Here is a 24,929-nt window from a genome sequence, read left to right on the forward strand (position 1 = left end):
TTTAATGCACTTTCTACTGTTGTTTTAGGTTATTTCAGATATTCCGGACTTTCGTTAAACCGGTCAACTTATCCCTGCAATTAGTCCAGATTAACGAGGTTTTACCGTAGATTCATATTTCTTGTTTTACTCTATTTTATTATTTTTTCGTTGTACTCTACAATTTTAATTTTTTTTGTATGCTCACTTGATCAGTGTCACTCACATTTTCTTCTCTGTGATAGTGATCAACGATTGATTTTTTTTTCTGTGTTTGTAGCCCATTTCATTCGGGGGTGAGGGTTAAAATTTTATCTTAATTTAGGCTGGGTGTGAACTAACTAACTAACTCTCTAGCCTTCTTAAACCCGAAGGTTCATGGCTGCAGCAACACAGGCCTTTAATCTGTCCCTATCCTGAGCAAGATCTATATACTCTTTTCCATCCCTACCGAGCATGGGCGGGGCGTATATATATCTCACGTAAAGGAAGGGGAGTTCAACTTTTGTTTCAATTAGGGTTCCTATATTTCATAAGTGAAAATCCCGGACACTACTGGTCGGTTGCTTGTTAGGGAGCGGGGGAAGGGGGCTGGATCCGATAAAGTTGTATGTATGTACAACATAATTGTCATTTACATCCACATTGTGTGGAAACTTTATTTCAAAACTGCGGACTGAACAGATAGGCACCAACAAACACTGACTCTTTATAGTAAGCAGATTACTATAGGCCTACAATGGAAGAGAATCGTAACTGAAATTCAGCACTGCTATAGTGCAGGAGGCCTTAGAAAGATCGCTTCGCGGGCTTACAGCAGACGACAATATGGGGGTGTGTCTGCGAGAACCAATCAGGTCCGCGAATGAGCGAGCCCGGTTGCCACAGCTAGCTCGCTGCACCCTTCTGGAAGGATGTGTGACCTCTGCCTCTTGCTACCTCGGCCTGTTTGTTCGGCTGAGGAGCAGACGACACGAGAGTATCGGCAATAGTGTGCGAGCGACGTCTCCTGTTAGCCCGCGAAACGCTCTTTCTAAGGCCTCCTGCACTATAGCAGACGGCTGCGCCATCGTGAAGTCAAAGATATTTGCAGTACCGTCTGTTTTTCGTTAACTCTTGTATTAGAGGTAGAGTTAGATTTTTTGTAAAATGAGCATTTTAAATTTACGTCCAATTTAACGTAAAATTTTAAAATATAAATAAAGTTCAGGAAATATTCCAGGACATTTATGCATCCCGAAGAAACTATTCGGGACACCGGGACAAATTATACCATTCCGGGATTGTCCCTGAAAATCCGGGACGTATAGCCTATACAACCTAGGTATGTTCTGGCTATCCTAATTCACTCTGCCACCACATGAAAGTTCACACATTTATTAAATTTAGTCTATCTACGAACTTGTAACTTTTCTACATAAAATGAGCAGAAAATGCTTTGAAAAAGCTAATCCCACCTTATCTTTAAAAAAGAATTACAATTAGTCGTTTCCTCCTTGCTACAAAATTGAAAATAACATCACCGGTGTTATTTTGATATTCGTATGTATGCACACTTAACAGTGCAGGGTCCATTAGTCGAGGATTGCAAGGACATTATTTCAACCTCCTTAATGTTAAACACATCCTCTCAGGTGTTGAAGATGAAACTGGCAGTGTAGCCAAGATCACCAACAATTTGTGCATATTTGAGTACAAGAGCTTGTCACAATTTTCTACTGCCTACAATGCAGACCATGGACATGTCTTTTCGATTACTGTTTGCCACATTTTTCATTCAGATTTGAAAATGTAAAAAATATCAACCAGGCCATCCAACATTTTGACACACTGTTCCAATGAATGAGGAATAGGCATTTCATATTGGAAAAAGTTGTTGCAATTTTTCAATGTGTTGACTGTGTTCAGAGAAACTTGGGTTCATTTCTACTACCAAATGGTCCAGAAATGGACACCAGTAAAGTTTCTACTATACGATTTCACAAGTCACCCTACTGAGTATTGATACTTTTCTGTCCATCTCGTGTCAAACAACTTGAGAACGTTACAGAACTCCCCTACCTATCTTGCACTGAATTTTTTACAACCAAATTGCTTTGAGAAGATTGATTGATTTATTTGCATTATTTTACTTAGTTTTTTGTGCCACTTTTGGCGAATTTCCGAAGATCGGGATGAGTGATGACATGATGAAATTGATGAATGGACACCCACAAACGCCCATGCCCATTCCAGGTTTGGAACCCGGGACGCACGATGCGCTAACCACGGGGCACTGCTCCTTTGAGAAGTCTCGAGGGGAAAAAATTATAACTGTCTCTATCGCAGAAATTCCACAGAAGTGGGCAATAGCCAGGGTTAAAATATGTGCTGAACAATGTACAAAAATTGCTTTTAGACACTTCTCTGAAATTATCTATCTATCTCACCCCCTTAATTTTACCACCCATTACATCAGCACCAACATATTTTTCACCAACTATTTTTTTTCTAATTCAATACCCACTCAACCCAGAGAGAGTAGAAGTACTAATAGCTGAAGCTAACCCAATCTCCAAAAGGGACAAGTTTTCGATTCCGACCTAGAGTTTGGAAAATGGTTTATCGACTTTCGGGATTATCAAACAGTTGGGAAATTTGAAATTATCAAAAAAAATTGAACCTGAGGAATACTTAAGTCTTGAATGGTAACAAACCATATCGGGAACTTCCAATGAAATTATAATATTCGTGCTATAAGTTTACAAGCAGCTGCTTCGGGCAGAAATTACATGGGGCATTATAGAATTTGTGAAATGTCAGGAGCTTTCTGAGTATTTTCCAGAAAAATTCCGAAACTTTCAGGAAATTGCAGACATTTGCTTTGCAGTCCCATCTGGTGTGTGTAATTAATTTCTTTTAAAATGTAAATCCAATGAATTTTATTAGTTGTGACTGAAAATACGTGAAAATAAAGAAACGCAAGACAGATAAAGCAGTATTGACGTTTTGAAAATGCCACGTGTATTTCTAATTTTCTTACTTTACGCCACATTGCTGTTTATGTTAATCGCGACGATGAGAATGAGTGCTAATTACATGATATTGATAAAGGGAGAGTGAGAGAGTGATTATCGCAAAGGAACTCTCATACCAGGGCTAGACCACCAGACATTCGTCTACCGAAGCGACTAAAATGATTTTGTGCTACGTGATAATGTTACCGGATGTGTTACATTTTTCCGCTGCCTCTATCAGAGTATAGTTAACCCTCCCCAATTTGTAGTTGATTCGAATAAGGAAAGGATTTTCTTCTGAGTTTTCGAGATTGGGCATCTCAGTAGCAGCTTTTGCGCAAAGAGAATTACAATACTTCTGGCAAGAACCAAAATCATGATCGATCTAACAACAGGGGGAAGATATCGAAGATGTGTTACGTAATGTCTTGACGGAACATATGATCCTCATCGATGCGCACGAACACATTCATTTTTCTACAAGTGACGTCATTCATGAAACTCTACATTAAGGAGCAGGTGTTTGAATAGTTTGCGTAAGTAATTTTGAGTTTTCATCATGTTTATCACACATAACATTTCATCGTTATTGACGGACTGGGATCATAAGTAGCTAATATTATAGAAAACAATGTCACTATAGGTTATCAACAACTTATATTGATGAATTCGGTGATATATGCTGTCTGTAATTCAAACTATCAGGCTGGTTTCTCATTTCTATTTATTCATTGCAGATGCTGCTACGAAAATGATGGAAGTAGACTATTTACCTAGAATGCAGAGCTTATCTCCCGGACCTCCTTCTGTACCATCAGAGGACCAAAAAGTACCACAGGTAAGTAAAAGAAAACAACTAAACTCGACGGTAATGTCAATCAGTTTCTATTACGCTCTAAAACAATGTGGCAACACTGTTAATCCCTCCCACTTTGATGTATTGAAAATACTATAAAACAATGCTGTGGTTGGAGCGTACAACATAGCAAGTAAATACAGTAAATATTTTTGAATTGTGGTAATTTACAAAACTCTGTAAGTCGTGAAGCAGGAAATATTTCGTCATGTTCCCATGATTCTGCGCGCAAGAGTACACACGATCCAGGGTTGCCCAAATGCTGAGTCATAATGGGCGTCAGAATGCCGGTGGGATCAGGCTAGTGAACGTAGTCGACAAGTGATGTTAAAAGTGGTTGCGAGTGAATTACGTTGTTGAACAACAACGAATGGTTATAAATAGTGATATCCGTGTGCAATACTTTCGTGTTTACGTGTTTTAATAGTGAAATAGTTCTGTCATTCAATGTAAACAGAAATAAATAGGAAGATCAATCATCTGTTTTCATGCCGTGTACATGGTGACATCGTTGCTTTGGCAAGAATATCGTCTGATTGTGCGTAAGAAATATTGAAGCAAATTCAACGTTTCCACTTCAGACAGTTCGATAAATAATTGTTTACCAATAATTGCTGTAAAAGTTTGTGTATTACATATTTTTGTAAACGAAAGTTGAGATATCAATCGAACATGGAGTGCTCCCACTTAATATACATAAATGTAAGTAAGTTACGAAGTTACAGCTTACATTTAGTATTCCCTTAAGTAGTAAATGTCATGGTATGGTTTTAGTTTAGTTTAGACAAATTATTCTTGTAATCGAGGGAAAATAATAATACAATCAGTCAGTATAGTATAAGATATGAATGTTCAGAAAGGGAACATGCATTTGTTTACACACGGATGTTTACATCTGTGCTACCACTGGTAAGGCACGCTTTATGCGTTCACATATGGACAAACACTACTATAGTCCTACAGTATTTCTAACAATGGGAAAGTGATTTCGAGTTTCATAGGTAGGCTGATTATATAAATTGCAAATCTATATGCTTACATGGAACATGTATGAAGTTAGTTTTTTTTGTGGGATAATAATTGTGAAGTATCCAGAAAACAATATTTTCTCTAAAAAATATTACTCAGTCTCTTATATGACACAAAACTTAGCTGTTATAGCCCATATACCTACTTTGCAGAATGATTGCATTATTCTGTTTATGGGTAATCAAAACATGTCCAATTATTAGTCTGCATGTGCAGAGATCACATTCACATCTTGAGAAGATAATAATAAAAAAGAGTTGCATGTTGTAGCAATGTTTATTATCACAAAGATAATAAATTAAATATTGCTATAAGATATTTGTATAAACTTCTTATACGACTCTTGCATTTGTGCAGAACAATTTTCATTTTCACAGAAACATAATTTTTATCAGTAATATTTCTTGTACCGGTAATGAATTATGGTTAAAAATGTATGAGTGGAGACTTAAGGCAAGTCTGTGGGTCAATTGTGAACCATACCGGACATTTTGGTGGTATAGCAGACAGCAAACAAATCTTAAATAATTATTTTCCTGTAGTTTACGGTTATTACAAGCATAAGAAAACAGTTTAAATATTTCATGCGGGGGGGGGGACCAGGGGAGGGGATTAATTGTGGGGGCCGTTGACCCACTGTACCCCCTCGCGAATTACGTCGAATTTTTTTTAATCGATAGAGTTCAAAGTTTTATGTAATATAAGAGTGGTTCCAGCGTTAGGAAAGCACAAATCACGGAGATATTTGATCATCCCAAACTATGGCCCACGTAAGTTAAAACCTGCAATTTCGGCGTACTTTCGTCGCTTTTTGTTAGTAAAAACTGTTTGTATGCACAGTAAAATAGCGAAAGAGCATGTCGAAAATAACTATCAGTACCAGACCTAGCAATCTTAACCTAACTACATAAAATTACAGCTGCTGTTGTGGAAAGTCGTTTTGGGTGCTATATTCACTTGCACAAAGCCTTCGGGCTGTTCTGCTACATGGTAAAGTAACATGCTAAGGTAACAGATGTACTTTACTTCACAATAACACATTCCTGCGAGCAAAAATAAACTGAAAACGTTCATAAACAACAAAATCTTCATAAACCATGCAAAATATTTCACTTTCTCCAGGGGGTACAGAGGGTCAAGGGTACCCTCGTGTTAGGCCTATAATAATATCATGTTACATTAAAACATTATGGACCTGCTACTGGTTGAAGTTTTGCATATGTAGTTGGGTCGAAATGCAGATTTCTGTCGGACTTTCAGTAAACTAATTATTTTCTTGTATTTACCGATATATTGCAATAAATATAATTGTTCATTCTCACAAATATTAGAGAATTCCAACATATTTTGCAATAATTTGCAGTCTTAGATAAAGGGTTCATCCTGCTGTCCACCAGATTTCAGCATGATCTATTTCTAATAGTAACAATATATACACATATAGGAATGAACTCCCACATCAGATGAGACATAATGACTAATATAATTGTATGTATATTGTGTTAGATGATTTTTAAAATTAAATTGGTTGCGAGATTCAGATTCACACTTTATAACCAATGCTTGAAGTGGAAAATCTTAGTTCGGGGGATGTTTAGTCGAGCCTTCGGGGAAGGGGGGATGCCCTTATGATTTAACATGATGGCAATGCAAGGAGGGTGAGGGGGGGTTGCGAAAATTTTGCTAGTTTGGGGTGATACCACCCCCCTGCATCCCCCTTCACTTTGAGCACTGTTTATAACTATCTTCACCACTCAGCACCATCTTATAATATAGATATGAAGCAAAACATCACTTCAAAAGACAGACGTCATATTGGTAGTTATTTTCAATTTGATGCGGATATACATTTTTATGAGTTTTATATCCAGTTGCTATTAGAAATAAATCTTTGTGAAATTTTTTGGCCAGAATGATATGCGGGTACTTGTTATATACACACATTTATTGATTATTATTTGCTGTAGCGGTTGTATGAAATTTATATACTAGTTGTAGCTAAAACTGGATTAGAGTAGATTAGCAAGTGAATTGGCTCTGAAGTGGAAACGTTGATTTAGATCTGTCTTTAATTTGGTTTCAGGAGGAGGAGCGGTACAAGTTCTAACAATATATCATTGTTGGTGAAAATTCAGTGTTAAGACTGTGCTGTCAAACTGTAGTGCAGCATGATGTCATTGAAAAAACTATACGGTGAAGAACTTCTTCAACTGACTATTATATTAAGTTTACTTAGAGTGGACCCAGATTCTTACTTAGGGAATGAACTTCCAATTTCAGTGGAAGAGAATGGTATCAGTGCAAGCTGGGGACATTCAACTGCTCACATACACAACTCTCATAGTCAGTTCCACAGACGACTTTATGTTCATCCGAAGTGCATAGATTCAGTATTACTTAATTATGAGCAAGAACTGTTCGAAGACTTGAATGCTTTGGGTCGTTATAACCGGATAAATACTCATTACGGTCTTAATCATAACATAACAGCATATTTGCTGAATGTTGATACGTCATCTCATTTGTCACCTGCGAATGCTGAAAATGAACGGCAAAATTCTTCGGAATCTTTGGATGAACAAGATGCATCCGTGTCTGGGACGTCATTAGATGGTTTGATTGAGGAGGCCGTCACTCCTGCTTCCCAGGTGTCAGAGCTAACGCAAGAGGTACTTGTTTAATCTTATATTGATTACTCTATACATGTGCATGGGTGTGTTTGTATGTATTCTTGTCATAATTTTTACCAGTTTGGTAATATGTCTTGTTACATATTAATTACCTACGGGAGAAATGTGGAAAATAATGAATTCAGTTAAAACAAATTATGAAATGCCATTGTGTTTTGCTATTGATTATAATGTTGACAATGTGTAGTTTTGTGTAGGGGTAAAATCATTGTAGATACATTGGTGGCAATGCAGATTAAGTGGTCAAGTCATGAAGTGAGAATTATAGTGCAAATCATCAATTTCATGTAATCACCATTTCATCCCAATTCTCGTCATCAGCCAAAGGTATCAAAGAAAGCAACATAAAATAAGATGAATTAATATATCAAGCAAATGATATTAACACAGGATATATGATTTCAAGATTTGTGGCCTACATAGCCACACTTTTCAGTCTCAGTACCTGCAGTATATTTTTCATCACAAATTTCCATGTCAAGCACTGTGAATAACCATTTGAGAAAATGTGTCCGTGAAATGTTTACAAGTTCATTACCCTCTATTCATAATCATGTTTTCTAACATGGTACAGATCTCATGGGATAACTTTCTTCATTGAACTTTCATTAATCAAGCTGGAGTTAAATCCCTACCATGTTTTTCGTGATTACTCTTATTTTAGTGAAAGCTCATTATTTTACCATTTTGAAATATATGCACCCCCCCTCCTCCCCAAAAAATATAGCTCACCAAAGAATTTTCAAATAAATGTAGATTATTGTAAGTAGCAAAAGGTAAACCATCTGAAATGGAAAATATTTTGAGCAAGAGCTCATTTACTTACAGTTTCCATGTAATATTCTTCCAGTCAATCCTGCTACTGCTCTGGGGTATTGCTGTCAAAAATATTGCATATGAAGGTTACTAACTACATGGCATTTGGTGTAACTACCTACTAACGTAGTTTTTTGAGGGTGGGGTACAAAACTCTGTACATGCATCATTTGGACAACCAGGTTCTTCTTGGGGCTGATAGTCAGAACACGAATTTTTAACACTGTTTTTGTCATTTATGTATTATATTAACCTCAAAGTTTGTATACACATCTGAGTATAAACCTGCTATGGTCAAAACTCATAACATAACAGTTAAATAATATTGCACAAACTTCTATGCAATCTGTTTTCAACTAGTTGATGGTGTCAGTCATGTACATGCAGCAGACTCAGTTATGAAGAGGTCGTTGGTAGGCTTTCCAACTTTAAAGAATAAAATTCCGGGAGATATCTTTACAGCCTTTGAACACTTTAGATTAAGATGTTCTGGAATATTAGCTGTTGTTTGTGGCCTTGCTACTGGGAATACAAAATTGAATCAATTTCATCCAAAGAACAGAGCAACCACAATTTGTAAGTAAACAAAACAAAATTAATGATCTCTTCTGAAGCTGTAATAGTATACAATCTTATACTGAATATGACTCTTTTCTTCAACCAATCAAGAGAACTATTCCACACATTATTAAAGTGCAGTAATATTTTTTTCTTGTGATTCCAAACTGGCCATAACCACAACACGAACACTGAAACACACTTAATCCCACTGTGCAGTACTATAAACTAATTTTGTATAATGAAGTAAATTTGGATGCAGGGAAATACGGAAGTCTCAAGACCTTTGATGCAACAATGCCTTTCATTTAGTTTTCTGCAGCTATTGGACAGATGCTTTGGGACAACAATGTGTTTAAACTTTCTATCTTTTCCTCCTCTCCTTCACTTCAATAATGACTCATTTTTCATGAGTCTTTAAAATAATATTGTGAAGTTTATATATTTGGTTTGGAATAACAAATTTCTTTGCTCGTTAAGGGCATGCCAAAAGTAAATTTAAAAAATAAAATGTAATGATACTAAATCCCCTCATTCCGAGAGATAACATAGTTTGTCTTGGAGGCCTGGAGAGTAAGTTTGAATCTGGGAGAGTCCAGGTCATTCGGGAATGGTTGGCAAGCCTGGTGGTTGGGCAAATGTGGCAGCCAGTTTACTGGCCTGATTTTCACAGGCATATCCCCTGTATAAATATATGCATTCCTGGTTCAATACTGGGTTGAACCTCAAAGTTTCTACTGACCCTTCTGATTAAAGGGTATACTGAAGACAAATGGAGATTCTTTTTTTAATATTTATTTACTGCAAGAACTGAATCAGTAATTCACGAAGAATATAGATGTTGCTAGAGTATTGTCCAGCAGAGAGAAGTTGGAAAAGGAGGGAAAGTCTCAGAAGAGTGCATGTAAATTACCAAATGAACATTAAAAGAAGATCTTGGGCAACTCCACTAGATGCTCAGAGAGGCTAATTGTGAATGGACCTACAGTTAATGTGGGATCCCAACCACTGTGTATCGAACCCAGGACATCGATTTCAAGGTCATGTTAACACCATGCCATTGGTCTGGCCCTCATAACGGAATATCACAACATAGTATTAGATGGAAACAAAGTAAAATTAATAATACAGTAATATATTTGATATTCTATAAGAGAATACAAAGCTCTTATGAGAATATCAAAATTTGAATAAGAAAGAGTGTGTGTGTGTGTGTATTAGGCGGTGTCATGGTCCAAAAGGTAGTGGAGGGAGTCCAAAAATGTCCCCACATAAATTTCCCCAGGCGGCTAACCTTGCGTCTAATTAAAAGGTACCTGGACTCAACCCTAAAGGATAAAGATGGCCGGAGCATGGTGCCACCTCCAGTATGGCCTTGGTCGAAAATGTATGGGGCATTTTTATTCCCCTTTACGCTAATTTTGTTGATGAAGATGAAATGGATATAATTGATGAAGGGACATTCTAAAAGGGTCACCCATGCCAGGACCCGAACATGGAGTGACGATGTTGTGAGTTGGCGACTCAATGCACTAGGTATTTTGGTGCATCTCGCAGTTGGTGTCCCTTCTATATTTTGAAATGAGAGACGAATATTGTGGAATTTATCATCAGTTACTTGCGACTATGATGCCTTGACACCGAAAGTAACAACAATCTACCTACCAAATGTAACCATTCACATTGTAGCAGCTAACATGCTGCATATTCCTTCACTCCATTCCTTAGTTTTGAAGCAACACGTACCATGCATTTCCAGTCACGGTGCTTTAGAAACGTCAACAGTTACTGTGTTGTAAAAACATCCTTATGATATGGAATATTTAGTCTCCTCGTAAGCGTGATAGTGAACTTTTATATCGTCGCCTTGTAATCAAGATGTCTCAGACTCGAATCGCTGTAGAGACAGTTTGGAACTAGCTTTATACATACGTACGGGTTAGGTGGTAGAGCAACCTACGGCTGAACCTCGCCCGCTGAATAAAGGACTTATTATTATTATACATACTTATGAGATTTGGCCACAGTTAGTACAACTAAGAGAACTGACATGCACGTGAACATAAAACTATGCTAGGATTGATTGATTTGGTGGATTTTACGTCGCTTTTCTGCCACTTTTGGCCAATCGCGAAGTTGGGGATGAAATTGATGAAGGTAGGCTCACAAAGAACACACATGCCCAGGCTGCGATTCGAACCCGGCACCCCTGGCGTCGTAGCGCCATGCGCTAACTAACCATGTTAGGAGTAGTTAGTTACTTTGAACAATGTCCGGGCTAAACAGTACACGTAATTTGGGTTAACATACCACCCCCTATTGAAAATACTTTAAAAAAAAATCCGAGTAGCATTTTTTTGGGGGGAGGGGGTTAAAATAGTCCCCAAAACGATTTTTTTAAAAATATAAACTACAAGACAGATTTAGTTATTTGAATTTTTTTGTTGCTCGATTCTTGGGTATTAGACGGTTCCACCATTCCTCGGAAAAGATAAGCATAACTAGTCGTCTTGGTTGTTTATTTTTTTTTATTGCGAGCAAGAGGACTTTCGACTTCGACCCTTTTGCATGTTCTCGCCTGAGATATCAGCAGAGAGAAAACGTAGTCCTTATGACAAGGCAACATATAGGGGAGAGAACCATATCAGCGCTGTCATAGATACATATATTTTGTATGCAAGATCAAATTTTAAAGTCATAAGATTATTAGTCAAGATCGAATCTGCTAACTTTAATTCCTTTTTCAGAGACTCCGTTTTTGATATCTCAAAGCAAAGTATGACACGTTCTTCCTGTTTTTTGACTGCAACGCGATAAAAATTATAAAGGCTGTCCCGTTGATAACTTGGGAAGTGGGAGAACTAGAAAGATAAAATGATGTGGGTGGGGTTCTTTGTGGGAAGCTGGAAATAGATTCCATTGAAGTGGGGATATGGTGTCTCACCAGGAGTTAAAAAAAAAAAAAAAGCATATTACGATGTTCTCAGCCTTGAAGCGAGTGCATTTCGTACACGTGTTTATTCAATCGAATAATGAATGTAATATTCTTGTATCATATCTTTCGCTTTGATTGATTGGTTTATTTTACTTCGATTACACCTTATTGCTAAGATGAGCAAAGTAACCCACTGTGTCGCTAGAGGCGCTTGTGCAAATGTTAACTTCCATTACGTGTTATATGACTGTGCGAAAGCAGTTATATTGATGCACAAAGGGCAAGGCTGCTTGCGCCTAAGTCTCTTGGTTAATGTAGAAAGTGTCGCGACTGCACTTGGCTGCAGTCTTCAAGCTTTAATTGACAGTAAGACCCTGATTGAAGGGATCAGCGGCAGTAAATGTTCACGATACATGACTTCTGTTTGTAGCAGCACGTTAATTTAAAAGGATTTTTTTCCTGAGGCCTTGGAAGTCGAGGGTGAATAAGTGTCCAGCAGTGTGCCTCTGTTATCAACAGCATTTGTATTCTTATTGGATGAATAGAAATAAAAGCGGTGTAAACTAAAGCCCCTATCACACGGAACTGTATTTCTAGTTGGAATGCCCTAGTTGGCGATGAACTGACTCTCTAGGTAGAAATTATGGCCGCCTGGCTGACTGCTTGACTGGTTTTGAGGAATAGGACATGTTCTAATTGCTACTAACTTCTTCGACTAGATTCTGTGGAACAGCCAATCAGAGCAAAGTTTGGCCATGTGAAGATAATCTGTGAGTTTGCAAAGTAGCCTTTTTTGTCTGTGGTTTCCGAGTGCATACAGCACGAAAGGCATGTTTCAATTGAAAAAGCTAAAATATTCTTCCATACGTGTATAGTAAACGTTGTAAAGTATGTATTTAATCAGCGCCATTCTTCTCTACCTAAAACCATTTAATACGAAACGATATTCCTCTCGGTTGAAAAGTTATCGTATTTTAAAAATGTGAAGTGATACGTTGTTTACTTCTCGCGAGGCCGCCATTATAGGAACGAAAGACTATCGACAAGTACGGTATAACAAGTACCGTGTGAGGCGAGAACTAGCAAATGGGTAGCCAGTCCAGCGTCAGCTAGAGTGTTCCTACTAGAAATCCAGTTCCGTGTGATAGGGGCTTAACAGTAACGCCTACTAGGTGATTAGATAAATTTGATGAAGGGACACTCGCCTCGCAAAGAAATGCCCATCCCGGGAGTCTGAACACTTGACGATCTCGGCCACCCAGGCGGCATTAAATGTGCTGTAACTTTTACATCTCTGTTCTACTTCTCTACGTTAATGGCGACAACGATTATGAATGGTGAATCGAATCTAGGACCGACCTCCGACTTTGTCGTTCATTCACTACACATACGGAAGCTGACGGTTATTCGTGCTGTAGAAAGATTCGATCTGAAGGAATCGATCAGCGATAGGAGTTATTATTGTATGTTATCAGTGGTAGTATGTGTTTCTCAGCGCTTGAAGTGGAAAATGCTAGCTGTGGGTTATTTTTGGTCGAGAGAAACAAAAGTTCCTCAATGGTGACAGTGAGATAGCTGGAGGGGGGGGGGATGCTTTGCGATTCTTTTTTTTCTCTGGGGGATACCATTCCCCGTTACCTCAAGCTCTGCTGTTTCCTATATTTTCATATACCGAACGTTTTCTTTAGAACAGAGGATGGAAGCCCGGAAGGGAAACGCCCCTGTCAGGAAATTTGATACATGTAACTTGATTTCAATTATAACAAATTTCATTTATGCTCAATGTATGGGTTTGCCACAGGAAAGCCAGAATTTCAAATGTAGCGTGTGTGAGGAGAAGGTGAAAAAAATGTCTCGGTTTCCCCGGTCTTGAAAAAACCCTCTTCATTGCTTTGGCTGGAGGAATAACCCCCGCACTCGGTATCCCATGATTCAGTCAAGCTTAACCTCACGTTTTCTTGTATTGGGGCAAGATAAAAATAGCTGAGGAAGGTCATGTCATTTTAAATACCACTGCGTTGTATGTGTAGAAAAGAAATGTAAACTTCAAATTTAATATCCCCGTGAAGCCTCTGAATAGGTAAACGTTATATACGCTTTTTTTAATTTTTTTTATACCGGACAGTTATAGCTATACGCTTTTTCTTACCGGACAGGCACATGTGCGCTTTATTTTCCTTTCTCTAACAAATATTTTGAAGCGGGCTTGTATGTGCATGACCGTGTTTCCTGCCATTTCTCTCTATAACGCACGCTTGTTGCATGTTCCATTGCTTGCTCAGCATGCGTCTCGCTTATTCAGTGCTGGGAATTGATTGGACAATCAGCGGTGTTATTCCTCTAAACAAGCGGTGAAGGTTACGCTCAACCATGGAAGATGAGACTGCGTTCATCCTACCGTCAGATTTTTACTCCCGTGTCCCATTGCTTTAGGCCAAACGGGTATTTTTTTTCGTGCTGTAAAAGGAAAGCTGCGACTTGGTTCCTAGTAACCTGCTGTACGCTGTAATTGCTTGTGCTTGTGAGGACCCTGTCAAGGTTCGTTCAAGCAAGGTTACTGATAGTGAAGTTTAAGTTTGAGAGAGTTACCGTTCGCAAGGACGGAAACCCTGTTCCATATTGATCAGGGAGAGGTATTGCAAGTTTGAGTCTTGGCGCTATTATCTTGCAGTGGGGGGTACCTTGAACGAAGGCCACGTTTCCTTGTTCCTTGACTCCAAAACCACTTACAAGCCGGGTTGACATATTTGCGCATATAATCGATGTTAATAAACTTTAAGCAATGTTGACAAGAATAAGCAGTTGTCTCTTTATGTACAGTTTTATTTACACTTCTACCCTTCGCCGTATTTACATCTTTTCATTACAAATCCAATATCAACTGCTCCCGGTTACCTTTTGCCCGAAAACAGAGAATTGCACTTCTCAGGACTTCACACTACGAGCGCACTATTTACCATAGCGCTTACCCGCTCTCGCCGTTTATAACGCAAGAGTCCCGTCCTCTCATCAGTGCAGTACATCTTATTTGAGCTACGAGCACACTATTTAGCATAGCGCTAACCCGCACCCGCTGTTTATCACGCAGAGGTCCCTAAACATACTACGCTTCCGCTTTGTCTCTCTCTATGTATCTATAAACATTGCCTCACTCCATCAGGCCTTTTATCGAAGTATCTGCGAGCCTGGGACTCTGACATATGAGAGAGAGTGGTAACAGGTCGGAACCGGTATTTATACCTCCGACAAACGACCCACCCCCACCGGGTCAAGGTCCTATTGTTACCTTTCAAACAGGGAAGCAGTTGAGGGAAAGCAACTGTTGGCTTCCCGGACTGCCAGGCCAAAAAGCAACCTAGGCCAGAGCATTTACAAATAAATAAATTCGTACATATATACTTTCCAATTTCCAGTTGTGTGCGTAAACACCACACAGCATAGCTTCCTCTTTTTTCCTAAAAAAATAACAGAAACAATAATTCTTACCAGAATCCTCCAACGTCCATGAAAGTTCTTCACACTTTCCATCAGTCTCAGCAGTGTGTGACAATTGCCAGTAAACAACATTACACATGCACAGAACACAAACACACTGCATCATCCGCCCTCCTGAAGGAAGGATATACACTACAAACACAAAAAATAAACAATAATACACTTCACTAATCACAGTACATATTCACTCTTGCAGTGTCTTTCACACGCAAAATAAGGTCCCCTGAAAAAAATGTCTTTCACTGGCAAATAGTCCCATGAAAAGGGTTCACTTATCTTCCTGGCACATCCGGGACGTCGTGTAGATCCTCTGAAAGCGAGAAGTCCTCCTCTGCCGAGATGCCTCTCTCCAGCACATCCTGGTCTTCCGTGGTTACCCTGCTGGTGTCGTTCCACGACGTAATACAGCGCCAGAAATACTGTATCCGAAATCATTGCCGTAGTTCCGATTTCTGATGTTACAACGTAGATTTTTCCACGCAGGCCTCCTAATCTCCATTTACAGCTCTGGCTGCGCATTTTGGGCTGAATGTTGATTCCTAACACCCACTGCGCGTCGCGCTAATTCCCATTTCTTCTCCAGCCTTGCTACGTGTGCGACCTTTGCTTCCTCCACCCCGTTCAGATCATCCTGGGCCACTTCCGGTTGCAATATGTCAAACTGGTTGCCGCAGTGAGGATGGAATGGCACATATTCAGTTTTGCTCGTGACTGTACTGTTGATACCATACTCAAGACTAGGCAAATTGTTCGGCCAATCACGGTGGTTTTGCGTGTAAATTGTAGTGCGTTTCTTGATGTTCTTCAAAGGCGTCTCGCTTTTATATCTCTTGTCTCGACAGAACCGTCGTCATTAGGCACCTTTTTTGAACCGGGTACCCCCTTCTCCCGCAAACGAAGCGCCAAGTCTACGTCTTCTTCCTGGGCAACATCTGCTTGCCTTTAAACAAGTGGATACCGACGCACAACCGTCTCGGTTAGCCTCGGTGGATTTTCAGGTTACTCTCTCCTTCGTGTTTGTTTCAAGGACTCGTTCCGAAGCCGAACGTACATTTCTTTGGCTGCTATAATAGTATTGATTTTTTTAAAAGAATTGATTCGCGGCGATGCGTCCAGCATTTCGCGTTTCTTGATTCAGTTTGCTACAAAGTTCATTGGCAGGGCCTTCACTACGTGCCCAAGGCAAAGGTAATTAACAACACCAACAATGCTCCTGCGCAGGTGAGCAGTAGTAGTGCAGGTGGCCCGGTTCTAAAACCTCATTTGGGGCTCGAATCATCATGTGGGGCTCGTCGTAGCCTTTTATGATGTATATTTTGAGGGCAGAGTTGGCAACACTGTGGGCTCTTACTGTAGCCTTTTATGAGGGGAGTCCATTGCCCTCTGTTTACATCTGGTAATACTGCCGTAGATTCTTTGACAGTGTTGTTAAACCTACTGGGTTTTTCACTGTAAACTTTTATCAAAGGACCTGAGGGGCCCATGTTTTTTTTATGTCTGGCAACACTGTTGGGGCCTAGTGTTGACGACCTGTGGGCTCTTATTGTAGCTTTTTATGAGGGGGACCTATTGTTTTTTTTTTATATTTGGCAACTCTATTGGATGTTCCTTTTTTGAGGCTTGGGTTTTGCCAACCCATCCGAAGAAAATTCCACTATATGATCTTTCACTGGCTAAGCTAACCTACAAATAGGAATTGGCAACACTGACGAGGCTCGAATTATTATTTGAGGCTCGAATCATCATTTGATGCTCGTCGGTGTTGCCTACCCACTCTACAAAAATTCTACTATATGATCTTTCACAGGCTAAGCTAACCTACAAATAGGAGTTGGCAGCACTGACTTATAAACCCATTGGGTCCTCTTGGCATGTTTTTTCATGATGTGTTGCTAGGCTATTGAGCATCTTGGCGTATACAATGTATATATTTTGAGAGGGGGGTTATAGCTTTTTATGCTGTACGAATACTGGAAGCTTGACAGTGACAACCAACAGAGTAGGTAAACCTACATCCAGGAACTGGCAACACTAGTTTCTGACAGTGAATTTGAAATAAAATATTAAACAAAATACATGAGTAAGCACTGTGAGTACAAATAGTACCAGTGTTATGCCCCCAACTCCAACTGGACAACTGGGGGAAATAATTGTACAACAATTTGTACCTAATTGTACAATACTTGTACCTAATTGTACAACATACATATACACAGACATAAAAGAGAGAGCCTTCCCGCAACTTACTTCATGTACAATTTATATGATTTTACAACTGTGAAAAGAAAGCATATGTGTTCTGTATGCACACATTTATTCTTATTTTTCGAAGTTGAATGAAAGCACATGTTTTTACGCTCTCGTAATACTAACCTCGCTCCACTGATTTTAAATTGCTTCCATCCGCTTTTTTTTTTCTGTGTTATTTCCGTATGCACGCAACATTCGCTTTCAATAGTATAATGAAACACAGAAGGAATGTTAGTATAGCAGGCTTCGAGTTTACAATTTATTAAATTAAACAATAATTTATGTAAGAATATACTTGTACTTACCGAACACAAAATAATAAAAGCACATGTGAATGTTTGCGTGTGTTTGTTATATGACGACTGAGAAAAAGAATAATGTTGACTCCCCGAAAGATAAAGTTCCTAGTTCGACATCAGATGCATGCAAATTTTATGTTTTGCTCTCCAAAATCTTGATTTTATGTTTGTGCTATTTGTCATACAGCAGAGGAGGAGGAGGAGGGAGAGGGAGGGGAGGGGGTACTATCAGCGCCATCTATTAGCAAACAATAGAAATAAAAAGTAAGTCAAACTTTTTCAACACCCAAACATTTTAAACGACTTCGCTTAGTAATACGATCTAGCTGAAGACGTTTAAAAGAGTACTCTTAGTCGACGAAGCTAATTGCTAGGGCCCTTATATTACTAAAATATTCTTTAATTTGCATATTTCTCATACCGCCATATGTTGTTCTAGTTGACTTCTTCCAAAAAAAAATGCTAATTAGCGAGAGTTAATTAAGCAAGGCAAGTAAAAGAAGCAAAATAGAACAACATATGTGCCGGCGTGAAAATATGTAAAAAATCGATTCAGAGGTGGATCGAATTAAAATTGGGGGAATATTTTGCATTTTTTCCCTATAATGTACAAAACATTTACCGTACATAATCTTTTCCATTTACAACAGTATAAAATAAGAGGAATGTGTGACAATATCCATATTAATTAGGAAGGTATGTTGTATGCTAGGTTAGCTAATTGTGTCTTCTACAGCTTCACTGTATAGAGGGAAGATGGAAAAAGAGAGCTCTACGGAAACTGACGCTCTTAACAATATTGTACGTTCGTGAAAATTATATATAAATAAGACTTAAGCGTATTATTTGCTTTCATATCAGATTTTGCCAACCTGTAAGCTGTAGTGTTTAGGTGACAAGCGACCTGCTCAAATATGATACTGTTGACAATATTGTACGTTCGTGAAAATTATATATAAATAAGACTTAAGCGTATTATCTGCTTTCATATCAGATTCTGCCAACCTGTAAGCTGTAGTGTTTAGGTGACAAGCGACCTGCTCAAATATGATACTGTTGACAATATTGTACGTTCGTGAAAATTATATATAAATAAGACTTAAGCGTATTATTTGCTTTCATATCAGATTCTGCCAACCTGTAAGCTGTAGTGTTTAGGTGACAAGCGACCTGCTCAAATATGATACTGTTGACAATATTGTACGCCCGTGAAAATTATATATAAATAAGACTTAAGCGTATTATCTGCTTTCATATCAGATTCTGCCAACCTGTAAGCTGTAGTGTTTAGGTGACAAGCGACCTGCTCAAATATGATACTGTTGACAATATTGTACGCCCGTGAAAATTACATATAAATAAGACTTAAGCGTATTATCTGCTTTCATGTCAGATTTTACCAACCTGTGAGCTGTAGTGTTTAGGTGACAAGCGACCTGCTCAAATATGATACTGTTGACAATATTGTACGCCCGTGAAAATTACATATAAATAAGACTTAAGCGTATTATCTGCTTTCATGTCAGATTTTACCAACCTGTGAGCTGTAGTGTTTAGGTGACAAGCGACCTGCTCAAATATGATACTGTTGACAATATTGTACGCCCGTGAAAATTACATATAAATAAGACTTAAGCGTATTATCTGCTTTCATGTCAGATTTTACCAACCTGTGAGCTGTAGTGTTTAGGTGACAAGCGACCTGCTCAAATATGATACTGTTGACAATATTGTACGTATATTGTATTGTATAGGAGACTAGAAGCATATAATTTGGCGAAAAAAAAAACCCAAATAAGGTCATAGAAAATAGTTAAAAAAAAGTGAACAATTATATTTTGCATTGCACAGCATTGGATATTAAATAACATACCCCCAAAAAATCTCTGCATTATGCGTTCTGTAAAAAATTGCCCTACGTGCCAAACTGCTGTGTCAAGTAAACATTTTCAAAGGCACTGTCGTACTTGTGTGCCGGGAAAACAAATATGTGCGACCAAACTGTGCTCTAAGTGTGGAAAAAATATTTCTATTGCCAACTTCAAGCGACACCAGCTTACTTGCAAGAGCACTAAAACATCTCTACCGCAACCTTCCAAGCGAAAGGTAGAAGTAACCTCCCTCGATGCATCGCCACCTGCCAAACGCGTCAAGCTGGCGAAGAAAGCAGACCGATTTGCGTTTGAGCATTTATTAGAAGACTTTAACATAACATCAGACAGCTTCTGCGATGTGCGTAGTTTTCTGGAGAGCGAGCGAGCTAAGATAATATCCATCCTCAACGATGCATTGGCTACACACTCCACTAAATTCTATGCTGTGCTATGCTGCAAGTATAAGAAACCGTCTGATGAAATATATAAATTCTTCCATGCGACAAAAGCAAAAACACTGCATCAGGCAGATGTCACTGACCTCGACAGCATCTACGACAAGTTTGTCGAGGAGTTTGTGGCAAAGCACGAGGAGCATCAGGCTGAAGGCTCGGGCGGTTCGCTGTGTGGCGACCCCCACAAACTTCGTCTGAAACTTAACAAATTCCTGCCACTGGCAGGGTCTAGCTATATTGCCCTGCCACCCGAGGTTAAAGCAAGGAAAGCTGTTCTCAATATTCAGAACAAAGACACCAAATGCTTCCTCTGGTCGGTGCTGGCAGCATTGCACCCTATACCTTGGGAAAACGGTCCACGCCGTGTTGCACACTACAAGCAGTATGAGTCGGAACTGGAGGATGCAATGGCCGGGATTGCCTACCCTGTAGAAGTCTCGCATATTCGCAAGTTTGAGGTTCGTGCTCGTGACTTGTTGGGCCTGCAATTAGCCATCAATGTTTACGGTCTCACCGAGAACAAACATGAGGTCCACCCCATCCGGGTGAGCAACGTGAGCAACAACAACGAGGTACGAGAAATCAACCTCCTGCTCATCAAGGACGAAACCCATCACCATTACACCCTTATCCGTTCCCTCTCTCGGCTTGTTTCGACCCAACGGAGCAGTGATAGTCACCACGTCGAGGTGTGTCGCAGGTGCTTGTCTACATTTCATAATCGAGAACAGCAGGATTACCGGCGCATCAGAGGACCCAACATTGCTGCTGAGAAGCTAGCTCGCCACATGCTCTACTGTGGTACCAACAAGCCTGCACGAACTATCCTGCCCGAACCTGGTGCAGTAGAGTGCTTTCGCATGCACAGTGCTATGGTGAAGCATCCTGCCTATATTGTAGCAGACTTCGAGGCCTTTCTTCAACCTCTGTCTAACTGCGAGCCCAACCCCGAAACATCCTCTACCATTCCTTTCCAAATCCACGAGGCCTCGAGTTACTCCTATGTTGTGGTGTGGCGAGACCAACATATTGCCTCCGAGCCCTATGTGTATCGCGGTCCCGACCCGGTCAAACACTTCCTGAGAGAATGCAACAGGAAGGCATCAAGATAGGGAAGGTGCTGTTGGCCCCCAAGCCCATGCTGCCTCTGTCTCCGGAAGACAAGCATCAGCACGAAATGGCTCTAAATTGTCCTGTTTGCAACTCAGTCTTCAATGACGATAACAAAAAGGTCCACCACCATGACCATTATGGGACCGGAAGCTACATTGGCCCGTGGTGCAACAGGTGTAACTTGAGAGCCAGGGACCCGCGCTTCATACCGGTTTTTTTTCACAATGGCTCGGGATATGATTTCCATCACTTGGTCACACATCTAGGGTACGACAATGCAAGGATCAATATCCTGGCACAAAACGAGGAGCGTTATATTAGCGTCAGCAAGTGGGTGCCGATCCCCGACTCAAAAAGCAGGAGCATCGAGCTTCGGTTCCTCGACTCTCTGAGGTTCCTCCAGGCAAGCCTGGATGCTCTTGCTGGGAAGCTCAGAGACGACCAACTAGCCATTACCACATCAAGTTTCCCGAACTTAGATGTCGCACTCATCAGACGTAAAGGGGTCTACCCCTACGAATACGTCACCGACCCTTCCAAGTTCGAAGAAGAGTTGCTGCCTCCCCAGGATAAGTTCTACAGCCAGCTGAGAGGTTCAGGTATTACCGACGAGGAGTACAAGCATGCTCAGTCTATGTGGGTCAAGTTGGGTTGCCGAACTTTTGGTGATTACCACGATGCATACCTGAAGCTTGATGTGACGCTTCTTGCCGATGTGTTCCAGGCGTTTCGGGCGACTGCGATAAACATTTACAACTTGACCCTGTATATTTTTACAGCCTTCCTGGACTGGCATGGTCGGCCATGCTCCTGCTGACTAAAATTAAACTTTCACTTATCTCCGATATTGATATCATGCTTTTCATCGAGAGAGCTATCCGGGGCGGCATGGTCCAAGTGTCGCAACGCTTCGCACACGCCAACAATCACCACATGGCCACTGGTTACGACCCCTCCCAACCATCAAGCTACATCATGTACACTGACGTGAATAATCTTTACGGGCACTCCATGATGCAGCCACTCCCAACAGGACAGTTTAAGTGGGTTGATCCTTTATACCACGACATCGAAAAAGAGTGCGACGAGTTTGGGTTTTTTGCCGAGGTGGACCTTGACTTCCCCGAGAAGCTGCAGGATACATTCTGTGACCTTTCGCCTGCTCCGGAATTCAAGTGTCCACCTGGCTCGGATCAACCGAAGCTCGTCATGGACTTGGAGCCCAAAAAGCGTTATGTGCTACACTACCGGAACCTCCAGTGGTTAATGCAGCAAGGGGTCTCGGTCAAAGCAGTTTACCGCGTGCTCTTGTTCAGGCAGTCTCCATGGTTGAAGCCGTACATCGAACTGAACACCAAACATCGCACTACTGCCACTTGGGAACTTGATCGTGATTTTTTCAAATTAATGAACAATGCGGTATTTGGGAAGACCATGGAGAATGTGCGAAATCGCGTTGATGTGAGGTTGGTGACGAAGAAAACACAGTGTCGTCGACTTGTTGCAAGCCCGCTGTTCAGGTCTCGAACAATTTACAACGAACAGATGTCTCTGATTCACATGAACCGGGGCGAGGTGCTACTCAACAAGCCCATCTATGTGGGAGCTGCAGTTTTGGATCTGAGCAAGTTGTGCATGTTCGAGACATATTACGGCATACTACGTGCACACTACAACCACAATATCTCGCTCCTCTACACAGACACAGACAGCTTGGTGTACCATGTTCGCACGGCCGATGCGTATGGTGATATAGCCAAAGTTCCAGCTCTTGTCAAGCTCTTCGACACATCGGGCTATCCCCAGCTAAACCGGTATGGAATTCTGCCCCGGAACAAAAAAATACCCGGCAAACTCAAGGACGAGAAAGACGGGGATGTGATTGTGGAGTTTGCTGGACTTCGTGCCAAAGCCTATGCGATCCGGGCTGAGGGTTCTGTAACAAAAAAGGCAAAGGGTGTAAGCAGGCAAGTGGTTCGGGAGCACCTCAAGTTTGAGGTATACCTCGAGTGCCTAAGAACAAAATCGCCCATTCTACAAAAAGAGCATCGTATCCAAAGCGTCGATCATGTGCTTACAACTAATATTGTCAGGAAAGTTGCTCTGGATGCACACGACGACAAGAGGTGTATTCTTGAATGTGGGGTCCATACACTTCCGTGGGGCCACTATCGCCTCCAAACTAGTAAGGCCTGCCCAGAGTGTAACAAAAAGTAATAGGCAATGCGAAAAAAAAAAACAATTTTAATTTACTTCCACTTCCTCGATTACATGCATGCATGGCACAGCAAAATTAAACTTCTGGAAACTGCTAATTGCAATTTGTACTTATATATATAAAATTCCACATTTCTTATTGTGTGCTATTTTTTTTATTTATTTAAAACTGTTCAGTCACTCTTTCATTCTTGACGTCATACACAAATGTTTTCTCTGCAATAAGAATGACACTGCACAGAGTATCTGCAGGCAAGGCGTCGTGGAACTCGCATACAATCTTGATGTTGGTACGATCGTTGACCACCACTTGCTTTCTTTTCGTGGTGTTGATAACGAACATCGGCCTGCGTGTTTTGAATTCGCTGGGCGCGTAGTACACGTCCACGCTTCCCTCGGTCACGCGTTTGTAAGCCGTGTAAGCTTCGTAAAGTTTGAGGTAATCGTCTTTGGTCATGTCGAGGTTGTAATTCTCGCGCGGGAACACTTCGTTCCTACCGTTCTTCAGATAAACGTTCTTGATCTTGCAGTCGTCGAACTTGCTGGAATCTTTTTCCTGATTCTTGTCCCTCCCGGTCTGAAAAAGCACTACGACGAAATCTGGCATGTCGAGCTGTATGTTGTTGAACTGTGTCGTCACGTCGAATTCCATGTGACTTCCCGACGCCATCTTCTGCACGCACTGGTAACCGTGAAAGTGAATCGGCACCTGCGGACTTTTCAAGATCTCCGCTTTGTACTTGAGGGCGTAGTTCGTTTCGTATTCCACCACCGGCATTCTCAATTCCATGCTCCGGATGACGCATTTCGCTGCTTCGGGTAAAGTATTGGCTATCGGCGTGGTGCCGTCCGGACCCAAAGTAGCGTATCGCATTAGTGCGTCGTTGTCGTTGGCCGCTCTTCGAAACGTGATCCTCAGTCCTCCCTTCCACATGATCTCCTTGTAGTCCGAGAAGAAACCAGGCAGCAGACGCATGGGAAAGAGCACCGTGTGACTTCTCGTCGATATTTTGGTCCCGGCTTCGAATCCCCCGGCCTGGTAGTACGCTGCGTCCGTTTTGGATAATTTCAACGTTCCCACTGCCGTCGACGTGATGCCTGGATAATCTATTCTGTCGATGACGGTGTTGTGTTTCCTCACCTCCACCTGCGAGAACAGGTGAGGCACGAAGTTGTCCACGAGTATCAAGTTTGCTGCTGCAGGAAACGCGTCTCCGCTTTCCTTCTTCACCACGTCGAATTGAAGGTAGAGGTCCGCTCTGTGAGGATGAATGAACCCGTCGCCTACGTCCACGTCGTATTCGATCTCCCTGTTCGCTTCGTTCAGATTGGCGAACGTGCGATGGTTGGGAGGGAAAGATTGCAAT

At 40.7% G+C, this 24,929-nt stretch overlaps 1 protein-coding gene across 4 annotated transcripts in view; it reads left to right on the top strand.

Annotated features, from left to right (window-relative positions):
* The first annotated feature begins 3,457 nt into the window (after positions 1 to 3,457).
* LOC146003019 (segmentation protein cap'n'collar-like) overlaps positions 3,458 to 24,929 on the top strand; it is a 322,044-nt gene continuing 300,572 nt past the window's right edge. For 2 of the 4 annotated variants that reach the window (XM_083141182.1, XM_083141190.1), the window contains exons 1-2: positions 4,095 to 4,533; positions 6,944 to 7,529. In XM_083141182.1, coding sequence (XP_082997308.1) covers positions 7,029 to 7,529 — 501 coding nt within the window. In that variant the 5' untranslated portion in view covers positions 4,095 to 4,533; positions 6,944 to 7,028. Of the gene's footprint in view, positions 3,512 to 3,712; positions 3,814 to 4,094; positions 4,534 to 6,943; positions 7,530 to 24,929 lie in introns of those variants that run through there. The other 2 variants (XM_083141194.1, XM_083141187.1) reach the window with 2 other exon arrangements.

This window comes from Lepisma saccharinum, chromosome 1 (assembly GCF_977018435.1).
Source record: "Lepisma saccharinum chromosome 1, izLepSacc3.1, whole genome shotgun sequence".
In the NCBI taxonomy this organism is placed as follows: Eukaryota; Metazoa; Arthropoda; class Insecta; order Zygentoma; family Lepismatidae; genus Lepisma; species Lepisma saccharinum.